This window comes from Actinia tenebrosa, unplaced genomic scaffold, assembly GCF_029948245.1.
Source record: "Actinia tenebrosa isolate PJP-AT-01 unplaced genomic scaffold, QUT_ActTen_1.0 PGA_scaffold7__59_contigs__length_16204524, whole genome shotgun sequence".
Classification (NCBI taxonomy): Eukaryota; Metazoa; Cnidaria; class Anthozoa; order Actiniaria; family Actiniidae; genus Actinia; species Actinia tenebrosa.
In genome coordinates, this window is record NW_028292584.1 from 3,642,300 (window position 1) to 3,664,184 (window position 21,885).

The 21,885-nt window shown below is 34.8% G+C and overlaps 3 protein-coding genes across 4 annotated transcripts; 1 reads left to right on the plus strand and 2 right to left on the minus strand.

Annotated features, from left to right (window-relative positions):
- The first annotated feature begins 230 nt into the window (after positions 1-230).
- LOC116294795 (UPF0561 protein C2orf68 homolog) lies at positions 231-4,967 on the plus strand. The gene is made up of 3 exons (XM_031702452.2): positions 231-473; positions 2,657-2,766; positions 3,034-4,967. Exons 1-3 carry the CDS (start codon positions 269-271, stop codon positions 3,142-3,144), a joined length of 426 nt encoding a protein of 141 aa, XP_031558312.1. The 5' UTR covers positions 231-268; the 3' UTR covers positions 3,145-4,967.
- Positions 4,968-5,475: 508 nt separating this feature from the next.
- On the minus strand, positions 5,476-16,791 carry LOC116294794 (ubiquitin carboxyl-terminal hydrolase 39). 2 transcript variants are annotated; one of them, XM_031702450.2, is made up of 21 exons: positions 16,671-16,791; positions 15,753-15,804; positions 15,398-15,492; positions 15,200-15,279; positions 14,804-14,860; positions 13,966-14,062; positions 13,633-13,688; positions 13,282-13,378; positions 13,115-13,197; positions 12,471-12,594; positions 11,998-12,062; positions 11,825-11,870; positions 11,627-11,691; positions 10,060-10,089; positions 9,701-9,748; positions 9,519-9,599; positions 8,632-8,693; positions 7,979-8,085; positions 6,865-6,899; positions 6,497-6,583; positions 5,476-6,128 (listed from the first exon to the last, which is right to left on the minus strand). In XM_031702450.2, the coding sequence occupies exons 1-21, from the start codon at positions 16,777-16,779 to the stop codon at positions 6,090-6,092; spliced, it is 1,515 nt and encodes a 504-aa protein (XP_031558310.1). In that variant the 5' UTR covers positions 16,780-16,791; the 3' UTR covers positions 5,476-6,089. The 2 variants fall into 2 exon arrangements, 1 of the variants encoding a protein (XP_031558310.1); XR_004196959.2 differs by lacking the exons at positions 5,476-6,128; positions 6,497-6,583; positions 6,865-6,899 and having other exon boundaries at positions 8,541-8,693.
- A 743-nt stretch (positions 16,792-17,534) lies between these two features.
- Positions 17,535-21,500, minus strand: LOC116294807 (tyrosine-protein phosphatase non-receptor type 9-like). Its single transcript, XM_031702468.2, has 7 exons — positions 21,011-21,500; positions 20,333-20,529; positions 19,834-19,977; positions 18,891-18,980; positions 18,634-18,755; positions 18,263-18,368; positions 17,535-17,941 (listed from the first exon to the last, which is right to left on the minus strand). Exons 1-7 carry the CDS (start codon positions 21,234-21,236, stop codon positions 17,603-17,605), a joined length of 1,224 nt encoding a protein of 407 aa, XP_031558328.1. The 5' UTR covers positions 21,237-21,500; the 3' UTR covers positions 17,535-17,602.
- Between the last annotated feature and the right edge of the window lie 385 nt (positions 21,501-21,885).

Sequence of the window (21,885 nt, forward strand, 5' to 3'; positions counted from 1 at the left end):
ACCTCACAGAATAGAAATGAGTTAAACAAAAAACTTTAGAGTTTAAAAAAATCGATCAATTCTTGAATAAATGAATGTAAATATATCATATGCTGACGCTTTTTTTTAAAGAATTGATTTCCTCAAACTAGCGGTTCGTTATCGGAAAACTGACGTCATTTCCGGCTACGTTCCGAACTTGAATTCGGAATGTATTCGGTCAAAGGTCAACAATTCAAAACAAACCAACATGGCGCGAGAAAGAGATGGTATCAAACCAGCTCTCGATATGAATCATGGCTTTGTTCAATCTATAATCCGAAATCAAATAGACAGAGACGAATATGATAAAGATCAAAGGCTTCTGAAACTAGAAAAGGAAAGACAATTGTTGAGTGGAGAGATAAAGGAAGAGAGAAAAAGAAAAGAGAAACGAGCTCCTCTTCATCAAGTCTATGTTCCACCTCACATGCGAAAAGGCTCCACAAGTACAGGTATCACACAGATAAATTACTCAATTTAGCTGCTATTCTTTAGCTTTATGCATGGTGTTTGTTTGTGGATCATGCTTACAATTAGAATAAGGCCATTATTTTTTAAAGGGATCGTGCTTACAGTTTAGAATAAGGCCATTTTTTAAAGGGTCGTGTTCAAATTTTTCCATGAGAAATATATTTCAAAGATATAAGTTTCTAGATGTTGTTCAAGGTGTAAAAATTAGGATAAGCTTATATGTGTCCAGGTAAGTTTTGGATTATGAATGAATCTTAACAGAATCCTTTGATGGCCAATGAGACCTTCCTGTTAAAAGTATATCCAAGTACCAACCTATGATGATCTATGGTGATCAGGGATTTGACTGGAAATATTCTCCTTGTATGTCTTGTATGACTGTAAATAAAGAGCAATTATTATTCTTAATACTTAAAGTGTATATGACACGAAAACATTTCATCGTTTGAAATGTTATAGTTTATTAGTAATAAAAAATATATCATTAATTAGAAAAACTAATGCAGATAGATTTGAACGTTTCGATGACATCCTGTCATCATTATCAAGAAACTAACTGAAAAATATTTTGCATATGAGCCAGAGCTGTTACATGGACTACAGCAGGGAGAGGCAATCAGTAAACCAAGTGTCACCCATGCCAGTCCTAACCACTAACCATACATTCTTCTCAACAACAACAACAACAACAACAACAACAACCTTTATTTTACTCATAGGGGGAAGAATAATACATAAAAAATGTTCTGAAGGATTCTTATTCGTTGATTTAACTTCTTTACATCTGACCTTCTGAACTGTTGATTACTTTAACTTCGATCTTCACCATACAACTGCACTAAACGCGCACACTGTGAACTGAATGGTTCCAGCTTCAATACTTCTTGAGCTATGTTCTTTCGGGAATATGAACTTAGGCATGGCTTTAGGCATGAAACTTATCTATGTCTAGAACTTTCTAGAATTTTCTATTACTTGTACATTTTTCTAGAATCTTCTAACGAAGAAAAACATTTAGTATTAGAAATCTATTTACTATTATGCAGGACATATATATTTACAAAGAAGAAGGGAAAAAAAAAGATAGTAGAATTAGTGTTTGAGAATAAGTGTTTGAACATGGACCAAGGCCTTCACTAGCTTTTACTGGTATCAAAAGTGAATGACCCAGACAATTATTCTCCTCAGGCTCAGTGATTATCATCTTTCGAGTGCAATCACAGAGGGATAATAAACGGTCTGTGAACCAGTTTTAAACGAGGTTTTTTACCGATGTCAGCACATGGAAATTTTCTCCTTTTCCTTTGTTTATTATCTCACATCAATGTTTTGAGCTCATCTTGACTTACAAGTTTGCTTGTTTACAATTAAAAAATGGTTGTTTTTCATGCACTCTTTCTAAGTTTTTTGGTGTGGTACAATATACAATTTATTACACTGCTAGTTGTTTATTACAGCCAGACAATTTAAGAGCTCCATGTAATACACAGCTAGCAGTGTAATAACCTCTAGATATATTGGCTGGGGGCTCATGGTTCCTCCATCAATAAGAGGACAGTCAATGGAAATCTATAAGCAATTTATTAAACTGATACCAACTAATTCACCTTTTGAGCACTAGCCCAAAACGTGTTGGATTTTGTTACAGTCACCAAAAAATTTGGACAGCATTCTCGGATTTCCATACAAATTCACTAAGTTTAAAAAGAAAATTCATATCGATTTCTTTGGTTACTTCTCTAAACAGCAGTAAGAAAAGCTTTAATCAAGTTAGAGAAATGTGTATGTAGAGAGCTAACTAAACAAACAAAGTAAATAATTTGTTTAAAAGTCAGTACATTTAATAGAAATCTGAGAACAATGTCCGAACTTCTCGGTGACCGTAACACAATCCAACACATTTTATACCACATGATGGCTAGTGCTCAAAAGGTGAATTAATTGCCCTGCTACAGTTGGCACTTTCTCAGGGCCTTTGGGTGCTGGTACCATCTTTTATGGACCTTTTTCCCTGGTGACTCTTGGCATCTGTAATAACAGACCTTGACTTATATCCAGAATGTGTGTGGAGTGTGGGAAGGGGAACCTGGCTAGAGCCCACATCACTAACCCCCCGAGAAGTCCTTATATAAATGAAACAGTGACATTTTTTTGTCTTACTCAGAGCAATCACCAACAACATTGCTAACAAAAGAATCTAGTGAATCTGAGCTGCTTCTACAGCTTGAGTTTGAAGGAAAAGATGGAAAAATGTCTTACCTAAACATTACTAAGGTATGTTTTATGTCAGGTACTCGTATTGATTCATGAATCCTCATAGGAGGCAGAGGGGATGCAAGAGCCCCCACTGTTGTTAGAGTAGTTTCAAATTCCTCTATATTTTTTGCTTGTTTAATTGCTATTTTTTCTGGTTTAATTACTTTCAGCCCCCCCCCCCCCCCCCCCCACACACACAAATTACAAATTTTTCATTTCATTCTGCTGCCACTGATCTTGAGTTGTTGTATTTTGTACTTTGATTACAATATCTTTACATTGCAGAATGATGATCTTAAAAAATCTGTTCGGCAGTTTGCTGCAGCCAATGGTTTAGATTCCAGACTAAGAGATGCCTTGTATCACAAACTTTATCTAGAATTGAGAGGAACCTGACCAGGACCCAATAGTTTGAGTTTTTAGGAGGCATATTATAATATAACTTTAGAATACCCTGCACTACATAGCTACTGGCTACTTTATATAAACCTTGACAAGTTTAAAATGTCTATTTTCGTTCAAAAAACTAACATTTCACACTTATTCACTTGGAGTCAGTCTTGAAGAGAAACAAATGTGCTTTGTGGTCCTGAAACAAAGCCAGTGAATTAAAGTACTACTAAATAAGTATTTCATTATACACCAAGTGTCAAAAAACATGAAACAGGTATTTGATTTTTTTAAACTTAGAAAAACTTACATTGTTGGTGATATCTTCCAGTTTGTTGGCCAGTGAATGAAGGTAATGTAGCCCACTCAGAACATTTGCAGGGAAATAATGAAATTTTATGGCTATTGCCACATTTTGGCCAATGGCAGGGCTGTCAACCCCGAGATATTCAAATCTGGAGAATTGATAGGGAAGGGACATGACGTCACAGCGCGTCAAAAAGCACGCGAAAAGACATCTTTCGCTTTGTAACATTTAATATGATTGGTTTATTTCTGACCTATCAGATTATCGCTTTTATTACAATGGCCTGCTTGCAAGAACAGTTTATGAGGAACATTTTGATTTTGTTAGCGATTTAAAATAACACAAACAACACAAAATAATCGGAATTTTATGGTTGTGAAAGTCTAGTCTCACAAGAAATGGTCAGCTTCGGGGATTATCCGGGAGATTTGAGACTCTAATCTGGAGACCGGGAGATACGGTCCAAAATCTGGAGACTCCCAGTTTATCCGGGAGAGTTGACAGCCCTGCAATGGGAAGAGAGGAAATAATGAAGTTTTTGACACTTGGTGTATAACAAATTTATTTCATATTATTTGGAAAGACCTGAGGTGGAGTCTTTTTTTCTGTGAATGTACCATGAATGTATTGTAGCCAGGGTTTAAAATTCTTTATTTTCAAGATCAGCAGCTAAGAAGCTTGTGGGTTTGAAAGTTATGAGTAAATATAGTTTCTGGCTCTTTATTTTGTGATAAACTTCCAATAGACAAGACAATGATAATGGAAAAGGAAATGATAATAGGACGATATTTCAGAACATAAATTGGGATAAGGTGAACTTTAAAAACTTGCTACCTGATTTTCTATCAGCAAAGATGTGTGTGGATATTTTTAAACTGTTAGCCATCTTGTTAGCTGGGTTGAGGTTATAGGTTGCATGTGTCACCAAGTTGCCATATAGGACAGCAGCTGTGATGTTGAAGGATATTCTATAGTTATTCCAATACTCCTTTTTACAGTTCCGTTCAGTGATCACGAATAATAGTTCTAAATCGAGGCTGGAGTTTCCAAGCATAGCCGAAAACAATACTTTTTATGATGCACGGAACCTCTAGCCTCAGCTTGAAACTATTATTTGTGGTCACTGAACGAAACTGTGAAATAGAGTATTACGAATTTATTTAATTTTTTTTTTCAGAATCCATGAAAGTAGGCATGAATTGACTCTAAGTTAGTTCTTTGTGTTCTCATTTTATAGTATTTTTGTGAATATTAAATGTAACTTTGTACAGCTGAAGTAATTTTTTTTGCACCTGACCATGGTTCCAGAGGGTGGTAATATTAGATGAACCTATTAGACTGGTACCATAGACTACAGGTCTAAGTCTTGTGAACTAATCAAACTTCAAAGGACACTATTTACTAATCAATGCTTCTATGATTCAGTGTTTGTAAAAAAATTCTTAACAAACAAATAAAACCTCTATGCATGTTGATAGATAGTTGAAGAACACTTTGGTAATAAAATATTGCCATAAAATCATGTTCTTAAGTTGTTCCAAAATTTGCTTTGCTCTTCCTAAGTATACACCTATATCAAAAAACCAAAAAACCTCATCGCCAAAGGTGATAGACTTAAAGCAACAGGAGATAGGTCATTCAAGATCCAAGAATAGCTGGAATGACTAGTGTTTCTGCTTCTTATTCTCGTCAAGAACATGGACCTTAGTGTTGAGACTGATTCAATGTTCTTATATTCAACAAAACCATTTCAGTTGCCTATCACCTTTGATGATGTTTTTTGAAATAGATGTATATTGTGCAAGGGTGACCCTGCAACAGCGCCACCTCAAAGACTTGACACTGACCCTTTGAGCTCAATGTCTCTAAAATGACAAACGTCTAGAAAAATCTCTCCCCCCAGAAATTGATTCTTCAATACAATCTACCATATTATTATGCACAGAATTCCATTGAAAGCCAAAAATCAAGAAAAATGAGCCAAAAAAACCCATCAAATATACACTTAGTAAAGAGGGAAAAGTCTGGCATAATTTTCCTTTAAAAGTATATTTTCAAATCACATGAAATTTCAATCGATCTTATATTTGATACAAGCAGTTACAAAAGAATGGGGGAAGCTAGGGGGCATTTCGTTAAAGCTGATGATCACATCTCACTAACTATACTAATGGGTTACAGAACTGTGCATACTAGATTATTGGAACAAAATTATAGGCCATTTGCAGTAAATTATTACATTACTCTTACTGGATCGGGGGCAGCGGAAGCTAAAAATCTTTGGGGGGGCACTGAAGATTATATTTAACGCTATGTAATAATGACAATGTTTTGTTTGATTGCAGACGCATGAGCCGTAAAACAATGACTAAGAACCAACCTTTTTTTGGGTATGGCCTATTTTTTATTTGGTTTTGATGTTTTTATTGAGTGACCTACTGTAAGAGTATTTTTAACAATAAAATAAAAAAGTATAGATGCTTTGCACATTGATTCAGTAGGATTTTGGGTTTATTGACATGTCAATTAGTTGTTCATCATGGACTAAAGAACAGTTACTGTGCATGTATATAAGATTAGACCATATTAATCCAGACATGCTGGAGACAATATTGCTGGAAGGTGTCCAAGAGTTATCAGCTCCCTATTCTGCTTTTCTGACATCTTTTTGAAGCTCATAAATCTAAAAAATGGGAGCAAAAATACAAATTAGACTACATTGATAGAGAAAATGGAACTTTTTATCTTTATCCTACCTGTGGACAGTGCTTGATGTCAATTATTTTATTGAATGAGGCTAAAGAAAAACTTTTGCAGCAATGGATGATTGCTAATATATATATACTTAAATTGTTGTTTCAATAATCTTATGCACTAATGCTGCCTAATATAACTTGTTGCATGCAGTTATTTGTAATTATTGTATAACGAACAAATTGAAAAATATAGAAATTTGATCTACTAGCTTATTAGTCTACTAACAAAAATTTATTTTACAGTTTAATAAATAAAACTACTCTAAAACTCATAAACGTTATTTGATTATCACACCTGACAGTAGGAATCTGATAGGGTGATGGTTTGTGGAAGGATTTCCTTGACGTGCAGATCTTGCAACTCATACCACTTATTGGCACCCTAAATGTCAAGAAATGAAAAATACATCAAGTCATTGCGATAATCCCAATATATAGAGGATCATAAAAAATATGACATAATTATGGTATAATTATGGCAAGGGTAATTTATTGTACTGACACAGACATATTGATAAACATATAGAAATATTCTCCATTGAGAAATAAAACAACTTCTCATGCATTAAACATTGCAGAATACTTCCTGTCCAACAAAATGGCTACTCTAAATCTCTTTAATGTGTACATCAATTAAAATCTAACCAATATCATTATGCTTACTTTGTGCAGGACAAACAGTCGATATGTTCCACCCTCTGAAACAATGATAAATTATTCAAAAATTTAGTACAGCTTTACACAACAATTAAATTTTATTATTTACAGGCATCCCAGCCACTTTTTAGACAAATTTGATAGGAAATGTAGGCTGTGCAAGTTCTAAATATAGGAAAATATAGGAGTTTTTCCCAAAAATATATGCACTTTATAGGAGCTAAGATAGCTTTTCGGTGGCGTAACCAGGGATCGGCCATAAAAAAAAACAACCAAAAAATAAAGGGGCCATTTTATTTCTTTCGCCAAATATGCTAAACAGTGTAAGATATAAATGTATCACTCAGCAGTCGTCCTATTTATAGGAAATATAGGAGGTTTTCTTTAAATAAAGGCTCTTTATAGGATCCTATACAAATTATAGGATATATAGGATATATAGGAGGTCTGGGATGCCTGTATTTATTTCTATAACTTGTTGGAAATTAAGAAGTTAAGAAAATATATTCTCACAGGAATGGAGTGTGGAGTGCAATAAGTGGGTAAGAGAGGTCTAAGGGGATCATTATCACACTATCACACTTTTTTACATTAAGGTAATAAACTGCAGGCCCTTCAGTTAGCCTGCTTTGCCCACATCCCTGTTTTTTTGTTGTTTTTTTTCTAGCAGGGACTAATCACCCAACCCAATAACAACTACCCATAAAAGAGAACCATTCATGAAATGCATGCCTGAAATGCAGGGTAATTGGCCCGTAGCTCAACAAAACAGTTACAATACTTACCCCTAGTAATGGTTTATAAACTAAATGCAACAATGTATAATTGTAGGGTTCAATATTCAGAAGTTAGAAGCTGAGGTTGAAAGGAGTTGAAAGGTAGGATGAGAAATGTCAATATATCCTTTGATGTATTCATTTGAGATACACAGTTGATATGAAACATGTTTCAAAACAGCCTAAATGCTATGTCTCAGTGCAACAATTCCATTAGTTGTATCGATATATACATCAGATTCTAATGAACATACTTCCCATGCAACAATTCAGTCTCAGCTTCTATGTTTTTGAGCTTGACAATGATTTTGCAATTTAGTGTATCTTTTTTCTGTGACAAATACCTGGCTCTCCTTCATGGCAGATGTTGGCAACAAGGTCATATGTAGTGTGTGGATGAGCATCCTGGATCTTAGGATCAGTGGATAAATACTCGGCTAGATCAAGGCTCCTAGAAACCATCAAACAAACTTTTATGTAAAGCAGCTTGTGAAGTAGCCTGTGTGCATTCAAATGTAATGAGAGAAGTCTGACTCTACACAAGCTACTTATGAAGCTGAACTTGTAGCGCTCGAAGACAGTGCGGGGCGTCGTGATCTTGCGCCGAGTGTCAACCGTATGAGATTCGTAAACGAAACAGGCTCCAACTCCACTATTTATTTACTATAAATCACACGGTGAAAACTACAAGAAATATACAATTAATTACGATGATAAACTCAATAAACTGCTATAAGGAAATAAATAAAAGGGCTAAATAACAAGACACTTACATCTGATCTGCTCCTAGAACACGAGTTAAGAGAGGACGCTAAAGTATTAGATTACACCGGAAATACGTAGAACTAATATCTCATAAAGTACAAAATATCAAACACAACAGAACTTAGTCAGGTTAGTGCAAACCTTGTTAGTAAATTTTGATCCAAAATTTACACCCAAGAAATACAGAGGTGCAGGCAGCAGTAGGTAAACTCAACATTCATTCACCACTTACTTGACTGGAAAGTTTACAACTGTTGGATTTTTCTCAGTAAAAAAAGTGTTCTTTGCAAATCTCTGTGGAGACATACATGAATAAATAACCCATTAAGGAAAAAGGAATTTTTTTACATATAAGATTCTTCGTAGTGTGAGTAAATTGAGTCTAAATGAGTAAAAATCATAGTTTTCTGACTAAGATCTGGGAGTTTTGACGAGTCGAACATTCTTGTTGTCGAGTCAAAATATCTCGTCCGCGTCTAAAGTTTTTGAGCTAGTCGTTTGCATGTTTCTCTCTAAACTTGAATCCCCTTTCATATTTATCTAAAAATTCTTCATAAAGTTTAGAAGATGTGAGTTTCTGATAAAGATTTTGAAAAAAATCATAGTTTTCTGACTAAGATCTGGTAGTTTGACGAGTCGATCATTCTTGTTGTCGATTGATGAGTTTTCAAGTCAATAATTTACGGAAAACTTGGTAACGTTTGGTCTGGTATCCTTGTATCTCAACATAGCAATAAATACTTATCTTTATAAGATCGTTTTGAACCTGTAATATCCTATATATATGATATATATTGAACGGTGTATGAGGTGTATCGAAACGGATATATGCCTGTCTCGAACTTGTATCTTAGTGTCTCGAAACGACCTGTCTCGAAACGACTGTGTCTCGAAATGACCGGATACCGGCCATAGGCCGAGTCCAATTTGGCAGTCAGAGGAATTTTTCGATTCTAATTATTTCTTGATTGGGGAGCATGAAATCCCATTACCTATTAATTATATAGCTGCCTAATTAATCCCATATCAACAAGACCTGTCCAATTAAGAAAATAATACCTATATGGGATTAATGAGAAGCTGTATAATTAGAGTGAATAAAAGTATTAAATAACTGACCCTAAAGCAAGTGATTAGGTACTGAGGAAGTTTTGTAATCTCAAACTTCTTGATGAATAATTCTTTGTAGGTTTTATATTCCTGTTAAGATAAAAAAGAGATGTTAATTAATGCATGTGATAGAGTTTTTAACAAAGCATTTCCAACACAAAATATTTATTGTCTTATTGACTAGTACAAACCTTTTCAGTTGTTCCATCAAACTTGGACAAAAGTGAAAAAATGGAAATCTAAAAAAAGTGGAAATAAAAGATATAAATCAATTATTCAAAGTATGGGAAAAATGCCAAGTGTTTATATGTTAATTAATGAATTCACCACCCTGTACCTACAGGGAAAGTGGTTTGTGGGGTTATAAATGACATGTGCATTATTCTAGAATGTGGACACTAATCTTGATGTCTGACTGTCCCAGGGGGAGAGGGTGTGGGTATTAATCTAGAATGTGGACACTAATCGTGATGTCTGACTGTTCCAGGGGGAGAGGGTGTGGGTATTAATCTAGAATGTGGACACTAATCTTGATATCTGACTGACTTACCTGAGGAATAATGTTCTGTTGCAGTTCATCCTGTGGAGTAATAGTAATATAATATAAATATCAATAATAACAATACTAATACATAATATTTCATGATGATAATGATGATGATGATGATGATGGTGATGATAATAATAGTGATAATATTTATATTCAAAAAAACTAATGAATAATTCATAAAGGAAACAATAAAAATCATGACCATGAAGGAGGTTTTATATCTGATATAGATTCGTCTTCATTTGCATAAACTTTAACTTGGATTTTCTCTATCAAACTTGGTTCATTTCGTAAAGAAATCAGTACAATATGAGAACATACATCATGAGTTTTTCAAGCCGTTTAATCAACTCACAGATTGAGTTTTATCGGGTCTAAAACCACTCGCCTGCGACTTGTGTTTTATACCTGATAAAAAACTCCTCGTTTATTAAACAGTACATAATAATAATAATAATGATGATGATGATGATGATGATGATGATGATAATTTTTTATCCTGATAAAAAAATGATCAGCCGAACATAAGAACGGCTCATAAAAACCAGTGATCAGCAATATAAAATCTATGAAAATCTAAATAAAATCTAATATTAAAATCTGCGATTAAGAACCTAAAAAGGATAAATATAAGGAATTAGAAAATTAAGCATAATATATACATTTAAAACACTCATTAATAATTCATAAGCTTATGGTCCAATTGGAGCCACCATACACGTCACATGCATGAACCTTTATACCCGATAAAGTCCTCTTCATTAGTATTCAAGTGATTTTATTTAAAGACACATGTGTCTTTATATAAAGACAAATGTGATCTTTATATAAAGACCACTCGAATGCTATGGGGTAATCCACAATGGGCAGAACGAAGCCTGTGAGTGGATGAACAAACAATGAATGGTGAGATAAAACAAAGAACGCAGCTCACATGTAGGACAATACACATTGTTCACCATAATCCATGCTTTCTTTGTTTTTGTTATTTTATCCAATCCCAAGCTTCGTTCTACCAGTGGACACTGACCCATACTATGAGGATGACTTCATCAGGGATGAAGTATGCATCCAAGTTTGGATGAAGACATAGAACTTCATCAAGGTCATAGTCAACCCTAAAGATCTTTGACTAACGTGCCTGTCTTTGCCTTGGCATGCAATATCCAACGTGTGGGAGCTTCTATTGAATCTGGTTGCGCATGCCCGTGACGTCAAATCTCTATCGAAGTATAAAAATCCATGTTCGTGACGTGTATGGTGGCTCCAGTTGAACCAAAATCTTATAAATTGTTCATGAGTGTTTTAAGCAGTTCAAAAAACTCATAGATCATGTTTTAAACACTACATATACACTGAGGCATGGCACGCACAAGACATGTACATATCCATTGCATATCCATTGTGGATTTCAGGGAGGTTCTACATAACATAAAGAAATAAACTAACTCCAATAATATTTATACAAAATATATTAAGCACTTACTTGAGCAACCAAAGTTATTCATAAACATTTCCATTGCGACAATATGTAGAACATGTTTAATAAGCAGAGTTCTTTCCATACCTTAAAAAGAGGAGAAGCTGGTATATCCAAGTTCAGATACAGAAATGGTGATTCTGTAACTTTCTCTAGAGAAACAAACAACAAAGAATTGAGTAGGGTGTTAACATTTGCATACTAGATGACTTCTTGATTAGCACACTAAACCCTAGATCAAGTCTAAAATATATAACAAAATATAAACTGATCAACATATCTTACCCTGATATTCCTCTTCACCCATTTGTTTAGCCTTCTCTTCTTCATTCTGTTGACAGCAAAAAATATGAGTTTTTTCTTAAAAGAAACTTTAAGGTATCATTTTTAGGCATAACTTTACCTGAACAATGTTCATCATACAAAAGGGAAAAGCATCTAAAATATGGGTAGATTACCTCTGTTTGTGGAACTTTTCTGGAAAATATTTTCATCCGGCCTTGAAATGACTTAAATATCACACCTTGAAGTCATTCAAAAAATAATTGAACTTAATCATGACGATCAGAAAATTTTTGATTTAATCATAATTACTTTGACAAAGTGGTAGCCATCTTAAATCAAAAGCCAATTATTATTATGGGTCGTTTTAGGGGGCAAATAGACAAGGCTTCGTTACGATAATGGCTTAAATAATCATTGACATTTACGTTTTACAAAAAGACAATTTGACAACAGATGAATTAAAATAAAAGGACAGTACTACAGCTGAGGAAATTTCTCAAATATCTTGGTATTGTTATGGATATCAGCAGCTTTGTTTTGTTATTTACCCTGGGCAACTCATAATGCCTTGCAATTCAAGATAGCCCTGCATTGTCAAAGTAGTCTATGTCAAATATCTCTGTCAATGTTATTGTTTATTACTCACTGTTTGTCTTTTTCAAGGATCCTCCTAGTGTTGTGTGTAGTGCATTTAGAAACCATGAAAGGAAGTCAACAGGATCACCTTGCTCAGTAAACTGGAATCTCTTCTTGCTGCACAAAACAACAGCCTATGGAAAAAGATTAATCTAGTTCAATGTTAGATATGATACTGACTTGCAGCAGAAACTCATATCTGTATTAAATCAATTAAGTGGTCAGGAGTAAAAAGACACTATAAGTACACATCCAAGCAGCAATCAAAGTAAACAAATTGAGTAAACACCTAGAAAGCTGTGATACTGATCGAGGATCGTGGGAAACAATCCATAACAAACAAGTAAAGCTTTCGATACAAACTGCAGCTTGAGGATGCTCAGAAGAGGTTCAACTGCATGTATTTGGTAAAAGATCTCAATTCCATCAACAGTTATATCAAGCGGTTAAAAAATGTTAAATGTCTCTGATCCACCCATAATCCTTGTTGGTCTCAACTTTGTAGCTTTTCAAGGGACCAACTTTATTGAAATAAGTATAAACAAATCATTTAGTCAGTTAGTGAGCATCAATCAACTGTCCAACTGAATGTTTAACCAACCATTGCATCAAAGTTATCTGTAAACTGATAAATATTGCTAAGAACAACAGTACCTGAAGCATTTCATGAGGACTAACATGTGCCTTGAAGTTTCTTGGATTCCATATTTTTCTTATCAACTCTCCATATCTTTGAACTGGAACAAGCAAATTCACTATGTTAAGGAACAAGCCCTCTCCTTATTGCTGCAGGTGTTTTTTTTATTCTTGTTTAGCCTTACCTAGTTGAAACATGATATCTCCAGGAGGTCTCTTGATATCTTTGTAGTTTTCTTCTCTCAAAAAGAAGTTTCGGATTGGTGGAACAAAAGCAAAAGCCTGCAGGTTTAGAAATAATATTTAAAAATATAATTCATTTAAGAAATTGGTAACAAAATTTGCTTTATTGAATCTAAATATGGCAACCAATTTGATTAGCAACTGACTATCCTGGTGTTCATGTGGAAACATAAAAGCATTTTTACATGAACAGAACAAGTGCAGAACAATAGTTATTCAAATTGGTTGCCATATTTCGACTGGGTGTATAATCAAACTGCATAAGTATGTTTTATAAAGGCATAGTTACTCACTTGGAGAACAACATTTAGATAGTCATTGGCTTTGATATTATTCAAGCCAACAATACCTAAAGTGAATGAAGGAAAAATGAGATGAACAAATATTAATTCTAATATTTTTACATAGAGTAATTATCAGCAACACACTAATTTCAAAAGAAAAAATCCATACAGCAGTGAATGGACCCTTCATAAATTGTCTTGAATGTAAGGTTAGCATGAAAATACAAAAGAAATGCCACAAATTCCATAAAGAAAAACTTATTTCTTTTGTATTTCCATGTTAGCTTTGTATCTGTGATCCTTTTAAGAAGGGGCTATTAGCTGATGAGGAAAAAAATATACCAGGTAGATATGTAGTGCCATCAAAGGCTCTGGATAACTTGGCTGATGAATCCATTTGTTTGATGTCTTCTTCTGTGAATGTTGGATTCAGTACATACTGCCAAATAATCATAAGTTGATATAATGAATAAGTAAAACAATAGAGGAAAAGATGAAAGACAGATTTATTGAACAACAAAAATTTATAATAAAATTGACGTTTTGACATATTAGAATTTCATTATATCAAGCACACTTAGCTTTGTCACCTTAACTGCGCTCATTCCTTTCTGGGACTATATTGAGCAAGGTATTTCCATTCAATTGTACTTAATTATGATGACATTTGACATGTTGAAACATACATACAATTTTATGTCTATTTTTTTGTCATTCAATGTTTTCCACAATCTCTGCTTGTAAGACTAAGTTATGACTAAGTTATGCCCTCTTTTACTCTGACGAAGGACTAGCGACCGAAACGTCAGTAACATCATCTTTTCACGGTGTATAATTTACCCTTTTATCATTACTGTTTCATTATAAACACTGACGCAGCTCACACTATATACAGCTCACCCCTATAATTTACCTTTTCATCATTACTAGTTTTTAGCTAGTTATCTCTTCTAAGTTAACATGAGATGTTCATGATCTATTATTTTGGGCACTTAATATAGCATCACCAAAAGTGTGTTGCCAAAGTCCTTTTATTTGAGGAATGTATATGTGTGTATTTTATTATATGATAAAATGGTTTATCCAGTGACATTGCAAAATAATAATTATTACTTTAAAACAAGAGGCTTCAATACATGTATGGATAAACTGCATATAGCAAAATGAATGAATACATTACCTTGATATCATCCAAGGAAGAATCAATTACTTCGTAATTATCAGGCAGACAGTAGAACTAAAAAAGGATAAATAATGACAATAATATTAGTCAACATTTATTTTATATTTTCTTCATAACTTCATTCAATACTGATTACATACTTCAATCCTAAAACAGTCTCTAGGCTGATTAAAGTCAGATTAGAACATGGCTATTGCACAGATCTAATTGGAATTTATTGTCAAAGGGAGGAAAACTGGAAAACCCAAGAAAAATACTCAAACATAGGCAGAGACCTAATGAACTCTACTTACATGTGATGTCAAGTTCAGAGATCAAACCCAAGACCCCAAAAAGGTGAGTGCTCTACTGAACAACACCTTTGATTCCTGCTATTTACAGTGAAATACAGACCTTTAGTGAATGCAGATTAAGAAAAACATGGTGATCCACCAGAACACTGTGAGTATATGCATGGGAGTGCCGTCCACGACCTAAAAAAAAAGATTTAGTCTTAGACTTGCATTAGTACCATTTACAAGCAAAGTGTATTCAAAATAAAGGCAATCTAAATAATTATGATAGTGAGCTATAATAAATTTGCAAGATTACCTTGAAAATACCTTCCACAGACCAAACATGCATAGACATTGATATGTGATAAGGATATTGAGCATAGCTTCTCAAAGTCAAAGTCAAGAACATGTCTGCAACAGTTATGGAAAGATAAATTTCAATCATTAGAATGATTTATCCAGCTACAGTATTTATTATTTATTAACCTTTGACCTTATAACGCTAGTTGCTGTGACATAAGCTATTGTTATTAATATGCCAACCAGATATATATTTGCGGATGAAATGAAGCAGCTTGGCAAGAACTATTGTGATAATGTTAATGTTTATAAATGCCAACTAGTGCTATAACTACCACTACTTCATTGCATTCTTCACATAGTTACGTTACCTGTTAATAGTATCCAGGTAAGGACAATGTCTACTCTGATATTCCTTCTTTTCTACAATAATATGATAAACATGTCTTATAAGATGGTTGTGTCTAGATGGGATACAGATTGCAGTCCAGGTGATTGAGAGAGACTAGGGACAGTATAATTGTCAGGGGAATTTTATTCAGTTGGCTAGTAGTTGTACCCCACGATAGCATAAATTAAGCTATAATAAGTATTTATGTATTTAAATAAAAAATGAGACCACCCAAGCGAATTCGCTTTGGTGTCTAGTGGTTAGGGGTTAGGGTTTCGATTCTTGGTGTCTTCACTTAATTTTGTTTCTAAGTGAAGAAAACCAAAAAGTCCCACTTGTGTGTCCTGAAACCTATGACATACTTCGTTAACCCTAGTCTCTCTCAATCACCTGGACTGGGAGCATCCAATCTAGACACAACCTAATAAGACTGGATGGAAAATGTAAAAATATATTTTTATTTGGGCTACCTGTGCCATAAATACCACAGGTAGCCCTTTTGATTTATAATATTTTGAAAATAAATAAAAAGGTCTTAAAAGTACCACTAATCTGGTTTTATACTAATTTTTATCGTTTAAAAACTACCTATTAAATGAGAGTTTACAGAATAAAGCATGCAGAAGAGAACAAAAAATGGAAGGATTATTCAAATATAAGTTAACCCAAATAAAGGCAAACAAATTGCAATTCCAGAAAAATCGTAAATTGAGAAATATCAATTCTTAAATATGTAATGCCAAATTCAAACTCTTGTAAAACTTAGATTAAAAAACTGTCTTACAATATCTACAAAGCAAACTCACATTATTTGCGAGGGAAGTTTGGAGTTCGTTTATAAGACATATTTCATGGTTTTGATCTAAACAAAGATTAAACAAAGCTAGAAATAATATACCTATAACTCTCTTTTTCTCTTCTTCGTCATCATCATCGCTGTAATCTTCTACTAAAGGTCTTTTTGATCCACGTTTCTCTGCCTTTTCCGACTCCGTGTTTTCCGCCATCTTGGAATTGGTTACTAGTATCCAGGCTCGCTCTGATTAACTGTACGCGCAGGAAAATCATACTCACAAATACTTACAGCTGTCAAACAGCTGCAATACATATTCAAACATTGTCTAAAACCATTTTCTAACTTCTAGAACAAGCGAACGTTCACGTCACTAGCTTAATAATTCCCTTTCGGGCTGGGGAGGGGGTGGGGTACTCCTAAATATAACGAAGGCAGAGGATGATTGTTGTTATTTCTTTTTTTTTTTTTTTTTTGTTCTAAAAAAAAAATCAGTTAGGTTTAAAAAAGGACACGTGCGGTGTGCACGTAAATGATACACGATTGGTGGCCCCAAACATTGATAACTATAAACCGGATATCAGTCTTATCAGTTAGTACGTTGCAATAAACTCAGTGACTTTTGTTTTAAATGATTAATCTTGTGTTTCAAGATGGTATCTTTTAGGGCTAAAATTTTTAAACCACGGACCAAGCTTAACTCTACTCTATTTTTAAGAACTAATTTTTCCCGAAGATTATCCCACCGCCCTTTTTTCATAAGTTAGGTTATATTCCCCTTATTTGTCTCTTTCTTGCTCTTTCACTCTTACATTCAATGATTTATACAACAAACAAACTCGATAAGGATTAAATGTATTTATTACAACAACTAGAACACTATATTATTATAAATATATACTTTAAAATTTAAATATTATAATTAAATGAAATAAATTACCTACATATATTTACAATAATCGTCTATTTTCTCACTATTTCAATCATTTTTACAATAGTATATACAAAATATCCACTAGTTTTATCCCTTAGATTTCTTAGATGTTTCTTTTAGACTGTTTTCTTTTAGACTGCTGTCTTGAAAATTTTTTTGGTCTTCGTTTGACTAGTTTTGATAACTTGTGCTTTCCACTCTCGATGCGTGCTGAATGAACAGCCATACACTGACAGATCCACGTCAGATGATTGACAGCAAGAGTACCGCCAAGACTGTCGGGAATGCACGTGACTGGTAACCGTTCTTTCAGGACATTTGCTGAGACAGTCTGGGCGTTCAAGTCACGAAGAAGCCCTGGTTCAAGGAGTCTCATTCTGGCGGCTAACCAGAAAGGAGGGGATATCAAAAAGACTTTCTTGAGGACAACAGGGAACGCTTCCTGGAGAGTTAAAACATACAATACTTTATTCATATGATTTGTACTCATTTTCATTATTGCGCAACAACGTCAAATCCAGGACCAACACTTGTGTTGTTAATCACATTGAAATATAGTCTCGAAATATAATTATACTCTGTCCTTCAATTACAAATATTTTACTACTTCTTGTATCTTATCTGAGAGTGCTATCATCAAATATACATTAAATGTTTGATTGCATGGGATTCATTCCGATGAAAGTCGGCAATCAGTCATACCGGCGAAGTGCACTATACTATGTACTAACGATGTACTTAGTGTTCAATTGAGTACTCATACCTTGAACAGGGTTAAGATCTTCGCGCATAGTTTGATATCACAGCTTTTGAAGGTAACTTGACTAAAGTCATACAGAAGTACAAGCCCATTTTTCTGCATCTCAGGACTGGTAAATAATAAAATATTGACATACTGTGAGATTCATCAAATCAATATATATATGTACAAATGAACACTTACGTTGGATAAAGTTGCAGCTGGGTTTGGCGACGTGAGTTGGTAATCCAACTCGGTTGGTATTTTTTTCGTTTATTTTAATCTTCAATAAGTGATATATTGGCGACGACTTATGGTTGACAAAATTGGAAAAGTCAAAACAAGGAAACCTTATAGCCACAAAAGGCCGGTGATGATTACCAAGCAAGACATACCTTTTGATTGCCTCATCCATCTGGAAGTAGATATTATTGATTATGGTATTGTGGTCAGTATGATGACTCAATCGTTTAGCAGACAAGTACACAACTCCTGCGCCATCTTGGTCACTTGTGTTCTGCATGAATCAGACGACATCGAGTTAGTTACTAAGGATGCGCTTGAGGGCGTGACTCTAATTTGAATTATTGTTTGTCTTATGTTAGTACACTTATCACGAGGGAAACATTAATTTATTTTTATCACTTCCTACCAAGACAGTGAATCTGCCACTGTAGATCTCTTCTTGTAAAGGATTCTTGAAGGGTGACATGTTTTCCATACGGTACAGCTTTCTCTGAGACTACAGGATTAAAATGAAAATTGAATAGCAAATTAAAATCAATGCAAGCTGGTGTACGCATGTATCCCAACGAACATAAGTACCATGAAAGGAAATTATAGAACCAGCTAGCTAAGAGAATCCGGAATCATAAGGCGTCCAAAATCCCGGCTTTCAAACCACGAACCAAGGAATGGAATAGGGGAAAAGTCTATCAATGATATGTTTCATGCAAAAGTATTTTCGAACAGGATTGACCAGGGGTGGACCCAGGAATTTTAGAAGAGAGGGAGGGGGGGGGGGTTTGACTATTACAAAGCTTATACCAGGAACGCGAGGAAAGGGGGGTGACTGTTAATAAAGATATACTGAGAATTTTAGCAATAGGGGGGTGACTAGTCACCTACAGTCAATTCAAAAAATGTTGTCGTCGACCAACTCAAGCCTACGCGACTGGACCGAAAGGAGCTCTGGGTAGTAATCATTGAAGCCGAGTTGACTCCATAATTTTACGGACTAGTTATGCCTGGTTTACAGCACGAACCTTCGTAGGCAAGCGGGAAGTGTTGAAGGATACGTTTTTTTAATGCCTTCATATTTTCGGAATTGTGAACTGAATCATAATTACTTTGTTTTTCTTTCCCTAAACCTGAAGACATGATGGATTGTTTCTCGCCATTATTATCTTATTACTAGCGGGAACGATTAATTCAGAACGAATATTTGACCGCTTCAGTGGTTTTTACCCATATTCCTTTCGGTCCAGTCGCGTAGGCTTGAGCCGGTCGACGACAACGTTTTTTGAATTGACTGTATATTACCACCTATATTAACCCTGGATCCGCCACTGTTGACTGATGTAAGCCTCATTTACCTGGTACTTGTTGTACAATGACACAGTTTTCTCAACATCAAAATCTCTTGCCATCAGGAACTTGGTGGCAGCAGCTGCACTCATGGGAGCGAGGCCAGTGCTTTGACAGATCGCGTTGATTTCCATTAATGCAGTTTGAATGATCTGTTGTTGAAGCACAAGAGTGAAGGTCACTAACGATAAACGAATCGCCCAGTAATCAGTAATGCCAAAAATAACTTCAGTAATCTTCAAAAATTAGCTTGTTCTTCGACTATTATACCTGTGGTGTGAAAGATCATCAATGAATTCCTCCTCAGCCCCCAAGATCCTCCGCGCTCCTCATCTACACAGGCTATATGAGGTCACGTGATCTTTTCCTTAATCATGATTGGCAAGCGTAAACAATGATAATTTCGAGCTCATTACGCGCAAGAATATTTTGCTTGTCTCGATCAATTGTTCGTTAAAATTGAGTAAATACGAAATGAGTAATTGATATGTTTATCGTTTATTTTACCATTCTTTGATGTTCCTCTTGTTGTTCAAAAGCATTGTTGTTTTCTTGGTCAAGTTGGACGTCATACGGGGTATTCATGCCGATGAACAGGATGTCTGATGGGCTACCTGTGTACACTGGATGATCGACGTCTGTACGTTCCTTTGTTAATGATGCTGCAGTCTTACGAGCAACAACTGAGCTGAATGATCTCTCCTCTATTTTAAACAACAACAAAATAGTTCATGTCAGAAAAGAATAAACTAATACATGACAATAATTGACCCCTTTGACTTGCATCGGTGTTAGCCTGAGTCCTACACATATTACTGGTCGTTTTTAGGTAATCATTTTGGGAATGACACGCGTATACATTGTAAGACGGGGACATATTAAGCTTAACAAAAAGGGTTTATAGTAAATGGAGGTGGGGGATACGAGAATCTGATCTCTTCCTGTTCTGATGCCATCTGGTTAGCAAGTGGGACACGGAGGCTTTGCTTGTCAGGAACGAACGACGACTCAGCCTGATGTAGCGAGTATTGTGTTTCATGATCATCTCAGTTATCAGTCAAGTGGCTTTGAAGCTTAGAATAACCCTGTTTCCCCATACTCATTATTTATGGTATGACTGAGAAATACGAACTATCTTTCCAACATGCATTACTGTTAACTCTAGTTCAAAGTTTAATAACTTACCAATGAACTGTTTGACAGAAGAAACCAAGTCTGATGTTATTTTAATGTTTTCCACATTGTTTCTCACTTGTCCAACCTTTCTGTAGATACAGTTTTTCCACGTATTGACAGATGGTTGGGATAATCGACCAGGAACAGCGATGGATGGCTCTAATGTTACTGCGTTGTACGTAACGGGTTGATAGGCTGGAGTAATCGGCTCAAATCTGAAAGGCTTGGCTGACATCTTTACACAGGAGGTTCTCTCGACTACCTGTAATGGATAAAGAACATTTATCAGTTTCTTGTTGGGAGACCATACTCTCGTTGTAGCTGGTACACATGGCTTTGTTAGTCTCTACACTAGTCCGATTACATCTGATTCATACAAGAGCTATGATAGTTGGCTATATTTTTAAATGAAATATAGTTATCAATCAAAGATCTATTGTTATATTGGATAGGGAATAACTTGTCAGAAAAGAATTGTCAACTGCTAAACTTTGTCCGTGTATTTTCCTCCTCAAAGCAGTAATTTTCTTTATCACAAAAGTCGCTCAAAATTAGGAAAATTAATAGTACGTTTCCCAGCATGCAGCGTGTTTTCTCTGAAGTGCGCGCGCTAGTGACGTCACAATCAACCTTGCCCGCGATGAAAAAGTTTTTTTTTTTGCAAAATAAAAAAAGTTCAGTAGCGGTAGAAAGAAAACCGGCTACAATCAAATCATCAGTCTATTAAATTCGCTCGCACAAGCTATGAATTTTTTTTTTTTTTTTTTTTTTCCCCAACCAAAAATAAGAAAAATTGGATCAAAACAAACTTTCCTTTTAGGCCATCGAGACGGAAACGAATTCTTGAAAGTATCAAAATGTTAAATGTGATAAAATAGATGAAA

Excerpts from the sequence above, each read along its gene's own strand:
- LOC116294794 (XM_031702450.2), bottom strand. The coding sequence starts at position 16,779 with ATGGCGGAAAACACGGAGTCGGAAAAGGCAGAGAAACGTGGATCAAAA. Across the intron at positions 15,280-15,397 it reads CTGTGGAAGGTATTTTCAAG|GTCGTGGACGGCACTCCCAT; the intron begins GTAATCTTGCAA and ends CTTTTTTTTTAG. Across the intron at positions 6,129-6,496 it reads TATCAGATTCCTACTGTCAG|ATTTATGAGCTTCAAAAAGA; the intron begins GTGTGATAATCA and ends CCCATTTTTTAG.
- LOC116294795 (XM_031702452.2), top strand. The coding sequence starts at position 269 with ATGAATCATGGCTTTGTTCAATCTATAATCCGAAATCAAATAGACAGA. Across the intron at positions 474-2,656 it reads AAAAGGCTCCACAAGTACAG|AGCAATCACCAACAACATTG; the intron begins GTATCACACAGA and ends TGTCTTACTCAG. Across the intron at positions 2,767-3,033 it reads CTTACCTAAACATTACTAAG|AATGATGATCTTAAAAAATC; the intron begins GTATGTTTTATG and ends TTTACATTGCAG.
- LOC116294807 (XM_031702468.2), bottom strand. The coding sequence starts at position 21,236 with ATGTCAGCCAAGCCTTTCAGATTTGAGCCGATTACTCCAGCCTATCAA. Across the intron at positions 18,369-18,633 it reads ATGGATGAGGCAATCAAAAG|TCCTGAGATGCAGAAAAATG; the intron begins GTATGTCTTGCT and ends ATTATTTACCAG. Across the intron at positions 17,942-18,262 it reads AGATCTTAACCCTGTTCAAG|GAAGCGTTCCCTGTTGTCCT; the intron begins GTATGAGTACTC and ends TTAACTCTCCAG.